The sequence below is a fragment of the Dermacentor andersoni genome, chromosome 3 (genome assembly GCF_023375885.2).
Source record: "Dermacentor andersoni chromosome 3, qqDerAnde1_hic_scaffold, whole genome shotgun sequence".
Classification (NCBI taxonomy): Eukaryota; Metazoa; Arthropoda; class Arachnida; order Ixodida; family Ixodidae; genus Dermacentor; species Dermacentor andersoni.
In genome coordinates, this window is record NC_092816.1 from 13,400,657 (window position 1) to 13,417,830 (window position 17,174).

Here is a 17,174-nt window from a genome sequence, read left to right on the forward strand (position 1 = left end):
GCTGGTAGCAATAAACGTTGTTGCAGTTGACGCTGCTGGTTGCCTTATTTGTTCGAACCCGACGTAGCTGCGATTCCCGCGCTACGAGTTGGGAGTACCACGAAGCGACTGCATGTGGCTAGTTCTGGAGCTCGCCTTCAGCCCTAGCCGCACGCAGAGTGGAACCCCCACAATATCAAGACATACAGTACGGCCTAGTGTTATAAAGGGAACACCAAACTAGTATGCCAACGCTCATTATAGCGCTTCTACTATATGAATGTCTGGAAAATATTTTTTTATCAATAGAATTTTTGTTCATTGAATCAGGCGCTTTCTTTTTTTACTCTGAAACTGATGAATTAGTGACGAGTTGTACTGAATACCTATAAGGTCCTCAGTTTAATAGTGTAACTGGGTTTTGCGGCAATATTTTATTTATTGCATAGAAAGTTTTGCTTTCCAGTTTAGTTTCCTTTTCCAAAATGCAGAAGGGCTATTCCAGCTTATTATGGCAGGTGGGTTATCTTAAGGCCAGTCTTTTTAACAGAAAAAGGACCTCGCATCATGTGACTCACGTTGCTGATGCCTACTGTAAAGAGCAGGCAACGTCTGCTCCATTTCATGGTGAGGTACGGTGTGATTTGCCACCTGTCAAATAGTCTACAATTTGCAGCGTCACGGCAAGTTCGCGCAACGCTTCCCCTTTTTTTGCGCCACTTCCTTCAACAGCCATTGCAGCGTTCACGTGTGGTGTGTTTGTGATACTTGCATCGGGCTTACGTTGGGGAGCACTCGCAGTGACAAAGTCTGCTAGCATGTCAACCAGGGCAGCGTGTCCGCAGCGTATTTGGCTGTCCTTTTGTGGCGAAAATGAAGTGAAGCACTCGCTTGGGAGGCATCGAGCAGGAGGGGCTCTGTGGCGCACGCGACATGTGGCACTGCATGGGTCTCTACACCGAATATATTGAATATTTGAGAAATTGAATAGTAGATATTCAATATGCAAATTGAAATATCTGAAATTCACTATTAGATTTGTGTTATTTGATATTCTCACACCCCTAGTCATAACCAATCATTGCTATAACTGGACTGCCGTAAAAAAAATCTGCCGAACATACCTTTGCAACTCCAAAGCCAAATTTGCCACTTGCACTTAAGACTGGACACAGAAATTAGGCTGTGAAAAATAAAATGTTTATTTATACCTCTAGACATGTGTCAAGCCTTAGGCATACTGAAGCAGCCTGTAATCTGCACTCGGGTTCACAACCATGGTGTGCATCGCGTCCAGCTGCTGCACAAACACTAGCGGAAATCTTTTAGCGTACGAGAAATCAACGATCGACGACAGCACACTTTGCGTGAACATCAGGGGTCAAAGATGGGACATTGTCAATCTCGTCATCACTGCCACCTCTGTCATTGCCGCCATTGCGCACGCCGTCGTCTGTTGTGACAGCGATCGCCTTGTCGGAAATCTCTTCGCACAACGAGGCAGCACTATATGCGCTCAGAAACTGCTTCATCGAAGCACCACCTGTTTCATTTGTCAGTAGCGACGTGCTCCCAGAGCTCGATAAACGGCAGCGGATCGCATCGTGTTGGTTTCACTATCATGGGGGTTCTCGCCCTGGCACACAAAGCCTGCCTTTCTGAAACAGTTGTTTATCATGGAAAAGGCTCCCTAACTCTTCTTCTGTTGATCGGCATGGCCACTAGTTCCAGCCTTCATGATTGTGGCGCACCCAGTTTTCAGAATAATCGACAGTGCGAGCTCTCTTTGAGTCTTGAAAATTTGCAGCTTTGTCTCAAGCAACATGGCTTGGTGCTTTGTAGGCGACATCTTCGACAAACTGCGCTGTCCACCCTGTCCACTGCTTTGTGTCGGCATAAACAAACGATGGAATTAAAAGCAGGAGACTACGGAGAGAAAAAAAAAAAAAAATCTTGTAACCACACAGAATGGTAGCACTTGCCTGGCAACAGAGAGTTGAAAAATTGGCTCATTCTTTAAACATACATACAGTGTCGTAAATATGCGGCGTCAACCATTTGGGACTTGTTCACAGCACCATATGTTCACGTCTTTGACCCTCAAAGGGGCTAAGTGATTATTGGGAAGCCGCAAGTAAATAATTTCTGGGGGTATTAGGCCAGTTTCAGAGGTTTCTGAAACGGCTTCACAGTTGCATGCTCGACGAAGCAGAAAAAAAAAAGGCATTTACTAAGCAATTCATGGTGTTGTTCACAAATTGGGTCTTTGGATTGTGCTTCTCATTGTTATTGACATGGTACTTACTTTTGCTGTTGTTTTACTGAGGAACTTTTTGCAATGCATAAGAGTGAGAGAGCACGTGTGGACTACCAGGCATATACTCAAGTTAATAAATTGCATGGATTGTTCAAAATGTATGCATTGGAGGAATAAAAGAGCAAGTACATTGTTCTTCAAGTTGTGCATACAAAGCGAGGAACCACGGCTTGCCGAGCACAGCATTGTCTGTGGTTAGCATGCATGTTAACCACGCACATTGCTGCTAACCACGCAGGTCACTTTTCATATTGATTATTCTAATGTAGAGTATATTGCAAGTTACTCTATTCCAATCTTTTATTTATGCTGAGTAGTGCCCACATGGTCTATTAAATGCTAGCGCTGAGGCAAAAATGAAGAAAACACATGTACACGACTGTATAGATAATTTCCAACAGGAAATATATTAATGTCTGCATGATGCATGTGATAGCTTGAATAATGCTAGAAAAATTTTTTGTGACCAACACAGTGTGTGAAAAAGAACTCTACTGACAAATTCGAAAATTCAAAGGTTCTTGTGTATCCAAACAAAAATGTGCGCATGGTGTCGACTGCTCTGTTAGTACATCTGTATCACTGCATGCATGCTACCACACAATTGAGGCTATGGTGTGGCAGTTTTAAAGTAAAGCACATTTGAAGCACATCTAGACAAGCACAGGCGAAAAACTTGCTGAAAAGCCCCAACTAAAATTTTGTATGATGAATAGATGACTGCACTGCAAATCAAGATCCAAGAGCGAATTTGGTAGGTGGTTTCTAGTTGCACACTCAATTTTTCTTCGCAAATGGCACAGGAAACAGTAATGCAGAATCAACAAGAGGTAGCAGTGCCACAGAAAAAGTGACATCGCATACTGTAAAGCCATTTTGCAGCAAAATATGTAAATGCAGCACCTCACACCGCTAATGGATGATACAAAATGATGGATGGATGCATGGTATGAGCGCCCCCTTTGAAATGGGGCTATGGGTTGTACCACCATGCTCGTTTTGTATTTATATATTGTTACATGAAGGACTAGTCCTTAAGACGAGCAACTATTTACAGGTTATATTTACAACAGTGGTTGCAGTGCTGACCGGTTAGATTCACAGCGCGAGCCTAGTTCGTTCCTCATCTTTTCTCGAGTGATGGCGCCCACGCGCCTCGTTCAAACAATCAAATACCACACGCGTGTAGCATAATCCCCCAGCGGTAGAAGCGACATCCCAGAGTGTCCAAATGTCATCACTGAGAGGGTGGTACTGCTTCAGTCGTGTAACGTGCATGATATCACTGGACTGGGAAGCAGATGGGGCATCAGGGGCGATCTCGTAGGTGACGGGAGTCACGGCACGAAGCACTTGGTATGGGCCTGTGTAACGACCCAGTATTTTTTCGGACAGGCCGACCTGACGCGACGGAGACCATAGAAGCACCAAAGAACCAGGCGGGAACTGCATGTCTCGGTGTCGCCGGTCGTACAAACGCCTTTGACTCTCTTGGGATTTCAGAAGGCGGTCACGGGCAATTTCCCTTGCGTGGGCACCACGGGCGATGGCGTCAAGTGCATATTCACTGGTTGGTTCCACGTGAACAGGGAAGGTTGTGTCGAGGGGCAGTGCTGGTTCTCGGGTGAACAGAAGGAAAAATGGGGAATAACCGGCTGTGTCGTTGCACGAGGAATTATTAGGGGCAAGCTCCACCACTGGAAAAGCAGATGCCACCGTCGGCGTGACGTGGCTTGAGGGATCACGTGGACATAGCAGCCGTGTCGGCTGCTTCGGAAGCACCGAAGCGAGCTGAAAACGAGTTTAAAGTCAGCCCTGACCTGCAGAAGACAGCTGCCATCCCGAAGTTCCAGCAGCCCATCCACAAGAAGGCAGTGCGTAGATTCCTTGGCATGTGTGCCTATTACAGGCGCTTTGTCAAGGACTTTTCACGCATTGCTGAGCCGCTGACACATCTACCGTAAATACTGGAATATAGGTCGAACTTCTTTTCAAAAAACCATTGCAAAAAGTCGACCCTCATCTTATATACCGGACATTTGCGGAAAAACTACGGAAATCTTGCAACAATGGACGGATAAAGTAAACAGCCGCCATCAGCAGCGGCGTGGCGTGGCGGCATTGTGGCTCCGTCACTTTGCGTTTCACAAAGTTATATTGGTTAAAGGCTGCTTTTTACATTTTGTTTAAAAATGAGCGGAAGCCGACGGCAATTCACCGTCGCCTTCAAGAAAAAGGCAGTTGAGTACGCGGAAGCCCACGGCAACCTGGCGGCACAGTGCGAATTTGGAATATCCGAAAAGAGCATTCGGTACTGGCGGAGACAGAAGCGGCTTTTAGTTGCTTACAGCAACCAAAAGAAAACGGCATTTCGTGGGTGGACTGCAGCGTATCCAGAACTGGAAAACGAGGTTGCGAAGTTTGTCCGGGAGCTGCGTGTAAGATGGCTGCCTGTGACTGCCGAACCCATCTGTTTGAAAGCGGTAGAGATCGCGCGCGCCTCTGGACTGACGAGGGCGCAATTCAAGGGCACGCCATCTTGGGTGCGACGATTCATGAAGAGGAAGGGCTTTGCACTACGGCGCCGTACTTCTGTGTGCCAGAAACTGCCCGAAGACTTCGAAGACAAGCTCATCGAGTTTCAGCGATATGTAATTTCTCTTCGGCAGCAACGCGAACTACATGATGGGACAGATTGGAAACGCTGACGAAACGCCAGTGTGGTTTGATATGCCCTCAAGCCGGACTGTTTCCGAGAAAGGAGCCAAGCAAATCGAGCTTCTAACAACGGGCAACGGGCACTCACGGTTCACTGTGATGCTCGCGTGCACAGCTGATGGGAAGAAGCTGCCCCCTTTCATCATTTTTAAAAGGAAAACATTGCCGAAAGAGGAACTCCCACGTGACGTCATCGTCCGGGTTAATAAAAAGGGTTTCATGAACGAATCGTTGATGCTGGAATGGGTCCGACTCGTCTGGAAGCGGCGACTTGGTGCTCTCTTTGAACGAGTGAGCATGCTCGTTCTTGACTCATTTCGAGGCCACCTCACAGCCAACGTAAAGCGGGTCCTGTGCGATGGCAAGACGGACCTCGTGGTTATCCCTGGTGGACTGACATCTGTGCTGCAGCTACTAGACGTGCTAAATAAGCCGTTTAGAGATAGAGTGCAGAGTGTCAGTGATGGCGTTGCGATAAGACTGCACCGATCCCATAACGACTGACATCGGTTCAGACCTCTGTAGGTGCGGACAGGTCAATGTGAGCCAAGACCGGTGGATTGGTGAGAATCGTGATAAGGCCTGAAAATGCGGCAGCCTGAGGGGAACCCCACGTAAAAGGCACATCTTTCTTCAGAAGTTCAGTGAGTGGTCGAGCGATTGCTGCGAAATCTTTCACGAACCGTCGGAAATAAGAACAGAGCCCCACAAAACTCCAGATGTCTTTGACAGACTGAAGTACAGGAAAAGCCGTTACTGCTCGAACCTTCTCCGGGTTTGGTTGTACTCCGGAAGCATCGACGAGATGGCCTAGCACTGTAATCTGTCGGTGCCTGAAGTGGCACTTGGATGAGTTTAATTGGAGCCCAGCCTTGCGGAAGACGTGAAGGATAGCTGCAACGCGCTCAAGGTGCATCTGAAATTTAGGAGAAAACACAAGGATGTCGTCGAGGTAACAAAGGCAAGTTGACCATTTGAAACCTTGAAGCAGAGAGTCGATCAATTGTTCGAACGTGGTGGGGGCATTGCATAAAACGAACGGCATGACCTTGAATTGGTAGAGGCCATTTAGAGTGACGAAAGCAGTCATTTCTTGGTCTTGCTTATCAACGGAAATCTGCCAATAATCAGATCGAAGGTCGATGGATGAAAAGTATTTGGCACCGTGAAGACAGTCAAGAGCGTCGTCGATTTGTGGTAAAGAGTAAGCATCCTATTTAGTCATTCGGTTTAGGTGGCAGTAATCAACGCAAAAACGCCACGTGCCATCTTTCTTTTTGACGAGCACGACCGGCGACGCCCAAGGACTTGACGAGGGCTCAACAAAGCCTCAGGCGAGCATCTTGTTTACTTCCTGCTGAATAACTTGCCGCTCTGCTGTGGACACGTGATACGGTTGGCGGTGAATGGGAACAGCATCACCAGTGTTTATCCAATGCTTAACATGGGACGTCTGACCAAGTGGTCGATTGTCAGTGTCAAATATACTGTGGTAGGAAAGCAAAAGGCGATATAGGGCGGCTGCTTGGTCAGGTGCGAGGTCCGCACTGACCATGGGACGTAATGGGTCGTCGAGGTTCAAGGCATCCTGCGGGTAATCAGGAGGATCTGGAGATGCTTCGGCTGCAAAAGCAATGACGAGGTCATCTGTCACTGACCGGAGCTCTATGTCTTCAGGTAACACTTGCTTCGTCAAGCCAAAATTGATAACAGGGAGACACATCCGATTAGCGGCAAGGGTTACAACGGAGTGTAGCACAGAAATGTCGCACCAGGAGGGCATCACGAATAGGTGCGACAACATAGTTGCCATCAGGCACGGTTGCCGTTAAGGCCAATTCGATGAAGGTTAGGGCTTTTGGAGGTAAGCGAACAAACGCTGTAGCGCAGTGGATGTTCGGTTGTTTGGGGCGAACGTCTGAAAGAAGAGGAAGTGTACAGGGTGGAACAGTCGATGAGGGCGGAATGCGTCGTCAGAAAGTCGAGCCCAAAGATTAGGTCATGAGGGCAATTGGTCAGCACGGTGTACTGGACTGGAACTTGGCGGCTAGCAATTCCTATGTGAGCAGTGCACATACCCCTGACGGCAACAGTGGCGCCATTGGTGACGCGTATGGCTTGAGTGATGGCAGGTGTAAGAACCTTTTTAAGGCGATGACATAGGTTAGCACTCATTGTGGATACTTCGGCTCCAGTATCAATTAATGCCGTCAATGGAACACCATCTACGTCTACTCCAATTAGGTTTGTGTTGGTGAGGAGCGTCAACAGAGGATTTGGACAAGACGAACGTGATGCAGCAATACCTCCAAGAGCTGCATGGCCTAGTTTTCCGTCCGTCAGTTTGGCGAGGAAAAGCAGCGTGGTTGGGGTGACGGGGAGTGACGGCGTTGAGGCAATGGCGACCGCACGGAGGGGTGGCTGTCAGGTGCAGTAGGGTACAGACGGTGAGGTGAATAATGGCGAGCGTCATCGCATGGGCGAGGAGCAGGGAATGAGCTCCAGTACGGTGGCATCCAGATGTTGCGGCAGTGGTGGGATACGTGACCAACACCGCGCGGTGGCAGCGGAAGCAGATCGGTTTGTCGTCCGGAATTCGCCATTCAGCAGGATTGCGTGGTCTGGGAGCGAAATACTGGTCATTACAGGTTGTGGACATGGGAATGGGTGCCGTATCAGGTCAGGCGACGGAGCATGCGGTCGGGATGCCAACGTTTCCAATGTCTTGCCGCACAACTGCTTCAATAAAGGAAATAGTGGGGGCCGCTTGGTCAAAGGTACTGTCAGGGGGTCATGGATGAAGGCGGGCCAGACTCGCCGCTTCAATCTCACGGCTAACGATACGCGCGATGTTCTCTTGAAATGGTGGCGGTAAGAGCGGAGCAAGAGGACGTGGCAGGGGTCTTTGGGAGCCGGGAAAACTGTGGGACGACCAGCGGCTTTTGGCTACTTCGAAGCGGCGGCATTCTTTGACGATGGCGTCGATGGTAGAAACGTCATTATATACGAGCAAATTGAAGGTGTCGTCTGCAATGCCTTTTAGGATATGGCCCACCTTGTCAACCTCGGTCATGTGCTCGTCGACTTTCCGGCAAAGCGCGAGCACTTCCTGTATGTAGGAGACATACGATTCGGTCGACGACTGGACACGGGTGGCAAGCTCTTTTCGTACAGCCTGTTGGCGACCGGACGGGTTGCCAAAGGTCGTGAAGCCGCTCTTTGAAAATGTCCCAGCTGGAGAGCTTGATCTCATGGGTGTGAAACCAGACATGTGGTGTCCCGTCCAGATAAAAGAACATATTGGCAAGCATGATGGTAGGGTCCCAGTGGTGGCTTTGGCTAACACACTCATACATGCTGAGCCAGTTGTCGACGTCAATGTCATTTTGGGAGGACAATGTCCCAGGATCACGAAGACTAGGAACCGTAATGTACGTTGTGGCTGGTGCCGCAGGTGTAGGTGGCGACGGGGTGGTTCCACCGGAAGCCATGGCTGAGAAGACGACGGTGCGGCCGCTTCGGAGCTCCATAGCCAGGTCGGAGAACGTTCCACCTCCACCGTAATGTTACGCGAAGGACGAGTCAGTAAGACGAGCAACTATTTACAGGTTATATTTACAACAGCGGTCGCAGCGCAAGCCCAGTTCGTTCTTCCTCCTCTTTTCTCGAGTGATGGCGCCTGCGCACCTCGTTCAAACAATCAAATACCACTTGCATGTAGCAATATATATATGAGCAGATCAAAAAAGTTTGTGGTCTCCATAATTTTCTGCCCCCAAATTTCCAATTGCCTTTTAATAATGTGTGTTGCAGACATGTTTAGTTTTTCCCTCCTATCCCTAAACCCAAGGGCTTCAAGGACCCATCACTGCTTCACTCTGGCGAAAAAAGGAAATGCAAACAGAGTCGTCGTTCGCTTGCTCTGTAGTCAAACAGTACCATTGAGACACCTGTGTATTCTTCCACTGTGATTGTGGGCGACATAGATGCGAAGCAGCTGGTGCTATCTTGTGGCATGCTGGACCAACTCTCGATGCTCTTCGTGGCTTTCGGAATTGGCGTGCAAGAAGGACATGCTATGTAGTAATGGCGGCAGATACGTACTCGCACGGGCAAACATTTTGCTCTGTCTTGGCCTCATTCGTTGAGATGAAACTTAGCAATGCTAATGTCAAGCTGTCTGCACTAAAAGCGGTGTCCTGAAGGCAAAATTTTTATTGTTGTATTCGATATGTGGTCATAACCTCTCGTTACAGTTGAACCTCGCAATAACGAAATCGGCGGGGAAGCGAAAAACTTCGCTTTCGCAAGAATTTCGTCGTTGCGAAAAGAGACAGCACAGATAGGCAACGCATCGCAGAACAAAACTTTACTGTCATGATTCCGTTAGCCTACCTTGGCAAGCTTTGCTCGAGGATATAGAACTGCATTGCCAACAGTACAAGGTGCGCCACGTGCGTCAACCAGCGGTGGCAGTACTGCCATGGCGTAGTATTCTCGGTCAATTTCTTTCGGAGATGCGATCCCTTTTGCGAGATTTTGCATAACTCGGCAACGGACGCAGAGCATCAGCGCATGCAGCAGCATTTCTCTACCGCACGCTGTTGCCCGCAGGCGCCGACACGTCCGGTGCCGAGTGCGAAAGTGATTGTATCTTGTGTACGCGAAGGCAAACGAATGAAATAATGGCCCTTTCGCGCAAATCTACGTCCGGCGCCGAATACGTACACGATGCTTGTCGGGTGGCACCAAACCAGTGTGCTTGAAGTAAGGAATACGTATACCCGGACGATCGCTCAATCATGGCCCGATGCGTGACACTCCATATGCCGCGACCGCCTTCTCAAGCGCCATAAACAATACCACGGTAGGTGGGATGTGGATTTCTTTTTTTTTGCTGTATTTTTCTCACCGAGGCGCACATTACGCAGTGCACTGCCGCGGTCGGGGATTGTTGACTGAAACGCCCATCCAGTTTGCGTTCAGTTTCACCTCACGCGATTGGCCTAGGCCTCGCCAAGTCATCAGCAGCAGGGAATGTAAACTGAACGCGCGTTTCTAACAAGGATCTATGATCTCGCCTAGTAGGCGTGCAAACACTGTCGTCACATGTCGGTAGCAACGTGCGTGCCGCTCATGGTGCCGCTTCAAACAAACGATCAACAAACAAGATGGCGGCCATGACGTGTTTCCCGCACACTGATTGCTTCTGGCTCCCACACGAGTGTAATGTGGTGGCATTTTACACAATTTTAGTGCAATACAATCACATTTTAGTACATTTTGGAGCCTGCTAGCCTTACGCAATATGCTGAGTTACGTTCCAACAAATTTCGTTGATGCGGGATTGCAGTACGGCGATATTTCTTTGCCGAGAGGTACGAAATGCATTGAATCCAATGGGCGTTCGCAGGGGATATGAAAATGTTTCATTGCCGCGAGAATTTCATTGTGGTATTTCGTTATCACGGATTCCGACTGTATATATGTGGTATTGCTATAAGTGGACTGCATTGTATAATGCAGTCTAGCAACATGGAAGCGTGATGAATTTTTGGGCGCAAGTTATGCATGTCTGTGTTGGTGGTGTGAAGCTTTAGGCGCTGCCTTTCATGTTGGAGTGGCTTACAGCCATGTCAGTAAAAGCAAGCATGTGAACAAGCATGTAGTAGAGCTCCCTCATAAATCAGTTCCATGTTGTCTGCATGCTGGTTGAATGCACCATTCAATACAGTGCATGCTGCAGCCAAGTGGCATGAATCGGTGACTACTTTCAAATGTGGGCTGGGTGACAACCATTAACAGCCTTTTTTGCAGAGGAAACAAATGATATGTTGCTATAGCTTATTGTAGTTAATTGCCCACTGTTTAAAAGGCTGGGACACAGCAAAAGGAAACACAGACATTCCTTTTGTCATGCCCCTTTTTGATGTTCATAACATGCATTCTTACTGACTTGCCCAAATGCACTTTTTGGTCATTGTAAATGAGTATAATATCAAATTTATTCAAAATGTGTTCCCCTGTAGACCGTTGTTGTGATGGCAGTTGAAAATTAACTTGCTATATGATGGTTTGTTAAGTTTTACATTCTTGGTGTCTGCAGTTCGCTGCTTTAGGTAGAAGAAAACGCATTAACAAAAGATCCAAGCCGACATTCCAACACTAAAGTGTGAGGCTGAGAAAAAAAGAAATGCTTGAATGTTTTTGAAACTGATTTAGTAATAGTTTTAGGTACAATCATTTTTATTTTCCCAGGTATTCTTTTACTGGGCTGCTTGATTTTTTGGGCAGGTGCAGTAATATGATTAAACGCGTGTTGGGGCCTCCGTTAAGCAGGATGAGAAAGGATGATGGGTGCACGTCACTGCGCTTGTTTCAGTTGGATCTCAAGCTTCCGTGGCTCTTTCCGTGCCTCATATCAAACCTTAGCCTTTCTCTCAGGTTTGTCGAAAAAGCAGTCCATGGTAGTGAGAAATTTTGTTTGAAAAATTGTAGCACGGCTTTTGAAGTTGCAATTTGTGGTAGCTTTTCTCTATTCAAGTACATAGGGCTTTGTCTGGACCAGCAGCAGTTCAATTTATCTGTCAAGTCGAATTAAGAGATTTCAGATTGTCGGGATTTCACTGTATTGACGCTTCAAATATATGAGGTTCTAGGGTAAAAAATTAGCAAAAAAGTTGAATACTTTTTTATATCAAGAATATTGTTACAGAACTTGTTGCTGGGCGAGTTGGTTGAGATCTAATGAATACGTTATTGCGCCAAAAGGAAATAAAGACTTAGGAGGGAGAGTAAGAAACAACAGGTAGAGCGCTGAACATCAACTGGTCTTATTCTTACAGCAGAGCAGGGAGAATCACCAAATGCGCATGCATACATCAGTGTTGTCTAGACTAATTACTGGAAGTTTTTAACCGCTGCATCTCGTCAGACAGAAAAACAGTCGTATCACTAATACAACTCGTGCCTCTCTCTTTTATGTGATATGCCTCCAAATGTTTTCTCGCTAACATATCATCACTCCCTCCAAGTATCTTAACCTCATGCAGTAGTGGCTGGCATCTGCCTCCCAAGGAAACGGGGCAGCACAAGATTGGAAAAAGTGTGTTTAAAGAAGTCGTTAAAGTATGTGTGTTGACCTCTTCTGGCAGCCCAAGCTGCTATAAACAAGTTTAGTCAGATTCCTGAAGCAGGAATGCCTGTGGGAATTTTACAGATTTTAATGTTCACAGGTTGGTAGGTATGTAAATGCTACCTGGTACTGCCTGTTATCTATTCCACATTCCCACCAGGTACATATTCCCGAGCTTCCACTGTAATCTTCTCCACTCCTGTTGCAGTGGCAGCATCATTGGCAGGCAGGTAATCGACCTCAAGGTGTGTGCCTGTCCTGGAAGGGATCGCAAGAATGAGGAAAAGATGGCTGCCAGAGAGATGAACAACAGCCTCTTGGGACTGGTGACGGGAGGTGCAGCACCCCATCCTGTAGCCAATCACCCTTCCCACCAACCTGTCAACACTGCGCTGAGCCAGACACGACCTCAGAAGAGAGGTGAGTGATGCTCCGGCTGTCACTACATTGTAGCAGATGTTCCAAAAGTGCATGCCCAATGAAATCTGTGTCAATACCTTGGCACAGTACAGTCATCACAGCTGCTGCACTATCAAAGACCTAATCCATTATTATACAGCAGAACCTCCATGGTACAATCCCGTTTCGAACCATTTCCTGGCACCAACATTTACGATCGAAAACACTAAAAATGATCTAATGCAGTTATGTTTATTTTTTACCATTTGATACATTCCCGGAGAACATTATCTTTCCTCACCAGAGCTCAGTACATTGCCAAACTGCGTTAATAGGATGCATTTTTTGGGCTCTAGATCCACTGTAAGCAAGAAGAGGCACAAGGCATGTGCATTTGACAACACTAGCCGCCCATTGCAGTATCTTCCCACAGTACTCACCCACCCGTGTCACGTGGAAACGCTGGCACTCGCTCAATTTCCTATTTCGGTACCAGCAAATCTCCTCGTGGGTCATGGCACGTCACATTCATCTCCAACTACTATCACCTGAAACATACCCTATTGTGGTAGTATTTTCATCCATATGTTCTACAGCGGGTGTGGCGTACTGCCATTGGAAGTGTATCTTGCACACTTTTAATAAGCAGTAACCCAAATTCGCCACCATTCCACCTTTCCCTGCTACAGGCAGTGCGAAGTGAGCACCGTGTTTCACTCTCGCGGCATCGTATGCCAGCGTACACCACCAGTTCGACTAGGTTTTGGTTTCCTGTCCCCGTGATTTTCGCGTTCACGATGACGAATGTTGGCGCCGGGAAAGCCTACAAAACGGGATTGTATCAGTGAGCTTCTGCTGTATTCACACGACCGCTTATCAGAAAAGGGAAAGTAACAGTGCAGCATTAATGTGCCTTGCGCATTTACTCGCTCTATTTCTGGCAACAGGGTTAATGTCTGTGGCCACTGTCATCACTGGAGGCATTGCGGGAGCCCCAGCAAAGATCAGGAAGACAGAGCCAGAGTCCGAGGGGGAGTACACACTAACGGTGAGTGACCAGCAGCTGTGCAAGTACATTTGAGCCCGTTTATAATGAACTCGAGTGTTATGCTGCAACCGTTCGTTAGATCCCAATGTACTTAATAAGTGGACTGCTCAGAAAGATAAAAAGGAAAACGCCAGTCACCAGCTGAAGGCACGATGAAAATTTCGAAAAATAAAGTCAGTTATAGCAGCTTTCCTAATAACTGATAACGGTGGTCTTAAATTTATCACATGGAGAAACGCTTAACACTATAGCTCTTGACAAAGACAAGCCACAAAGCTGGAACCAAGCTGGAACCCAATCTAATCCATGACGGCTAGGGGAAATTCATTTTTCCTCCGCCATTCTCAGGTGTTTTCTTTATCACATATGGAAACATTAGCAAAAAATATGAGGTAGAAGTGGAGAAAATAGCACTTCTTTAGTGTGCTCTCGACAAGAATTGGGTAGAAAATTGGGGCTTCAGGACATGCCATCACACTGCAGATGATGTGGCTTTTGTTCAACGCAATGGATGCAATCCTGGTAAGATCTTAAAGCCTTTACGACCTTGATATGGTCGTAAAGAGGAGCGATAAGGGAAGAGACTTAAGGTGGCCACAGCACCATATTTCACCATGCAAAAGTAAAAGTAACAGCTGCAAGTGAAAAAGGGGTAAAAATGGGGTAAAAAACTAGTATGTTCATTGCTGCGGCCACCATCGTGGATTTCCAATTTTATCCATATCTAGGCATCACTGCAATCACGCAGAAGATGCAATCATTCGAAGAACAGTCTCTGCACTTCCTGAAAAGGTGGAAGTTTGCAGCACAGCGTGGTGTACGTTATCGTGGCACATTTTCTTGCTATGTTGAGTGTGTTCTGCATTGTAAGAAAATTGCTCTGAAATCTACTACAGACATAACATTTACAAAATGTCCGACTTATTTTGTTCCAAAAAGCTACTGCATCATATGCAGTAAAAAAAACTAGAAAGTGAGCATAAAAGAAGTTTAAAACATGCAGTAACGTGAAGTGCACTTTTGTATTTCTTGCACTCTGAATGCCTCTTGGACTTTTGAACTTGGCCCTCGAAAACTAAGCATAACATCGGAGGTTTCCGCTTCAGAGTTTTCGATGCTGTGTGCTAAAAAAAAATGAGCCCACTCTGAAGCCTGTATGTTTTCTTGTTTTTGTTTTTTCCTCCCAAGTCTTGCATTCTGGTTGCAATGGCTACAACGACAGACTCTGGCGAGCAGGAAGCTTTCCATTGTTTTACAAAGAACTTCTGCTGAAAGTGTAGACAACTATGTCCATCTGGTGTGTGACACCCACAACAAATAGAAAATAGCCTGCGATGTGCTGGCACCTACCGTATTTACTTGCATAATGATCGCACCCCTGAATTTTGTCGTCAAAATTAAATTTTTGTTCTTTCCCATGTAATGATCGCACCCCGAACTTTGCCACAGCGATATGTCGTGTGCCAAGTCTAGCTATTGATGATCGCGCTTACCATCTTTCAAATGCTGTCGAATGCTACGTGAACGACTCTTCAAGACATACCAAGCGGTCTGCACGCACCAAACATTCTTAAGCAGATGCCCCATTTCATTCCTTTCATCGCTTTCCGCACTTCCATGAAAAAAAAAAAGCTACAACCAAACTTGCCTTGACTTTATTATTTGTAGACTTTATAATGGTTGTAGTCAACAACAAAAAAAGGTGCCTTTCGATTTTTCTCTTCTGCGCTCGTGGGCACGCAACAAATCGCAAGCGGCAACGACAGTAGCTACGTTTACACTGATACGTTAGAAGTGTACACTGTTCATACTCTGACGCCTGTAACACAGCTAAGATATTCGCCCACCCTAAGCGGAAACGTTCCGTATTAGGATAGTGAAGAGAAATGCCGCAGTTTCCGCAGCATGCCCGCCATGTGTTTCTATGTCACTGGCAGCTAAGTGCGCCCATCTCTGTTTCTGTCCCCTCAAAGTGGACATGGCTGTTATTGTCGCAAACTTGCCAATAGTATTCATTACTGATATGGAATAAACTGTTTCAATGCACGTAATGTGCTCATGAGAAGAAGAAAAACAAAATCGCGTTTGGCTTGCTCTGCTGGTTGCCATATTGGTTTTGGTGTCCCGCACTGGTACAGCGGCAGCCGCCTGTTTGTTGACCTGTTGTCATCCCACAGCAAATGCGGGATGAAAAATAACTTTTTTTTCTCTTTTTGTGGAAAATTTAACCCGGATAATGATTGCACCCCTGAATTTTTTTTTTTTTTTTTTTTACAATAAAGTGTGATCATTATGAAAGTAAATATGGTATCAAAAATAGCCAGAAACAGTCATTTATTTAGCGGCTGGTGGATCGCTGGCTGTGGAAGCAAATGGGTTAGGTTAGCAAGAACCACCGAGGATAGGTGCTTGGTTCCTCGAGGTGACGTTAGTAACAATATTGTACACGTAAGTTACAATACCTTATTATTTTATTTTTACATAGCACTACGCGATTGCCTTTACTTGTAGCTGTTTAGTCTGACAAAGCATCCACCTTCCACCCTCTTGTTTCTTTGTATGCAGTGCTCCAACAAGAAGATCTACAAAATTCTCAAATTTCTTCGTGACTCAACTATGCTGTACAGCACAATGAACCCAACCGCCTTGAGGTGAGTACTAGCATTGATGCTTTAATTTTTAGAAACATTTGTTGGTCTATATTTGGCTGAGCCGGTCATTTGCAAGCTATCATAGTTGTGCACACATGTTCTGTAAGACTTGCAGATTAGTCAAATGTACTAATTGCTGCTATAGCACTGATCTCGCCAGCAGTAATTTAAAGTGGTAGGTTACTGCTCCAAAATTCCCATAGCATTACAGTTACTGAAGATAGGCTTTCTGAGAATATGATGGAAAAATAGGATTGCACTGGCACCATTATTGCGGAAATACGGAACCAGCTTCTGACTGTACTATGACTCGTTCATACATTGTTCTTGAGCATGAAAGAAAAGGAAGCTGACCTGAAGCTACCCTTTTCTCTTTGCTTCTTTCACCCCATCCCCTTCTTAAATGAATATTTTGGTACATACTAAGACATCTTGGGTACTAGGCACGAACACACACAGAAACAAGAAAGGAGACGGGACAGAGCACCTCCCGTCTCCTTTCTTGTTTCTGCGTGTGTTCGCGCCTAGTACCCAAGATGAATTGTGGCCAACTCGCCCAACAATATGTCCTTTTAATACTAAGACATAATAATAAAAAAGCGTGTGGCATTTAATACTGAAAACACTTCAGCTACTTTGTGAAGTTGTTGCTACTGGTGCTAGCTGATCATACATACACCACTCTGCTGTTGATGCAATTTGTTGTGAGTGTGTGGCGCCTTGTCTGTGTTGTCCTCTTGACTCATCACGGGTGGTAGTCTGGCAAAGCATGACCTCTGATATCTTTGGCACTGCTTAGGACTGTTGCACTGTGCTGGCATGGGGACTATGTATAATTTCACTCGCCTTTCTCAGAAAATCTGGTCTTGTAATTTTGCAAGTGCCATAGTTGCCCCCTGTGCAGAATTGACATTAAAAAATCATCAA

The 17,174-nt window shown here is 46.3% G+C and overlaps 1 protein-coding gene across 3 annotated transcripts in view; it reads left to right on the plus strand.

Annotated features, from left to right (window-relative positions):
* LOC126520913 (cellular tumor antigen p53-like) overlaps positions 1–17,174 on the plus strand; it is a 102,051-nt gene that overhangs the window by 36,733 nt on the left and 48,144 nt on the right. For all 3 annotated transcript variants that reach the window (XM_050169740.3, XM_055065613.2, XM_050169739.3), the window contains 3 exons: positions 12,358–12,569; positions 13,496–13,596; positions 16,162–16,247. In XM_050169740.3, the coding sequence (XP_050025697.2) occupies positions 12,358–12,569; positions 13,496–13,596; positions 16,162–16,247 (399 nt within the window). The remainder of the gene's footprint in view (positions 1–12,357; positions 12,570–13,495; positions 13,597–16,161; positions 16,248–17,174) is intronic.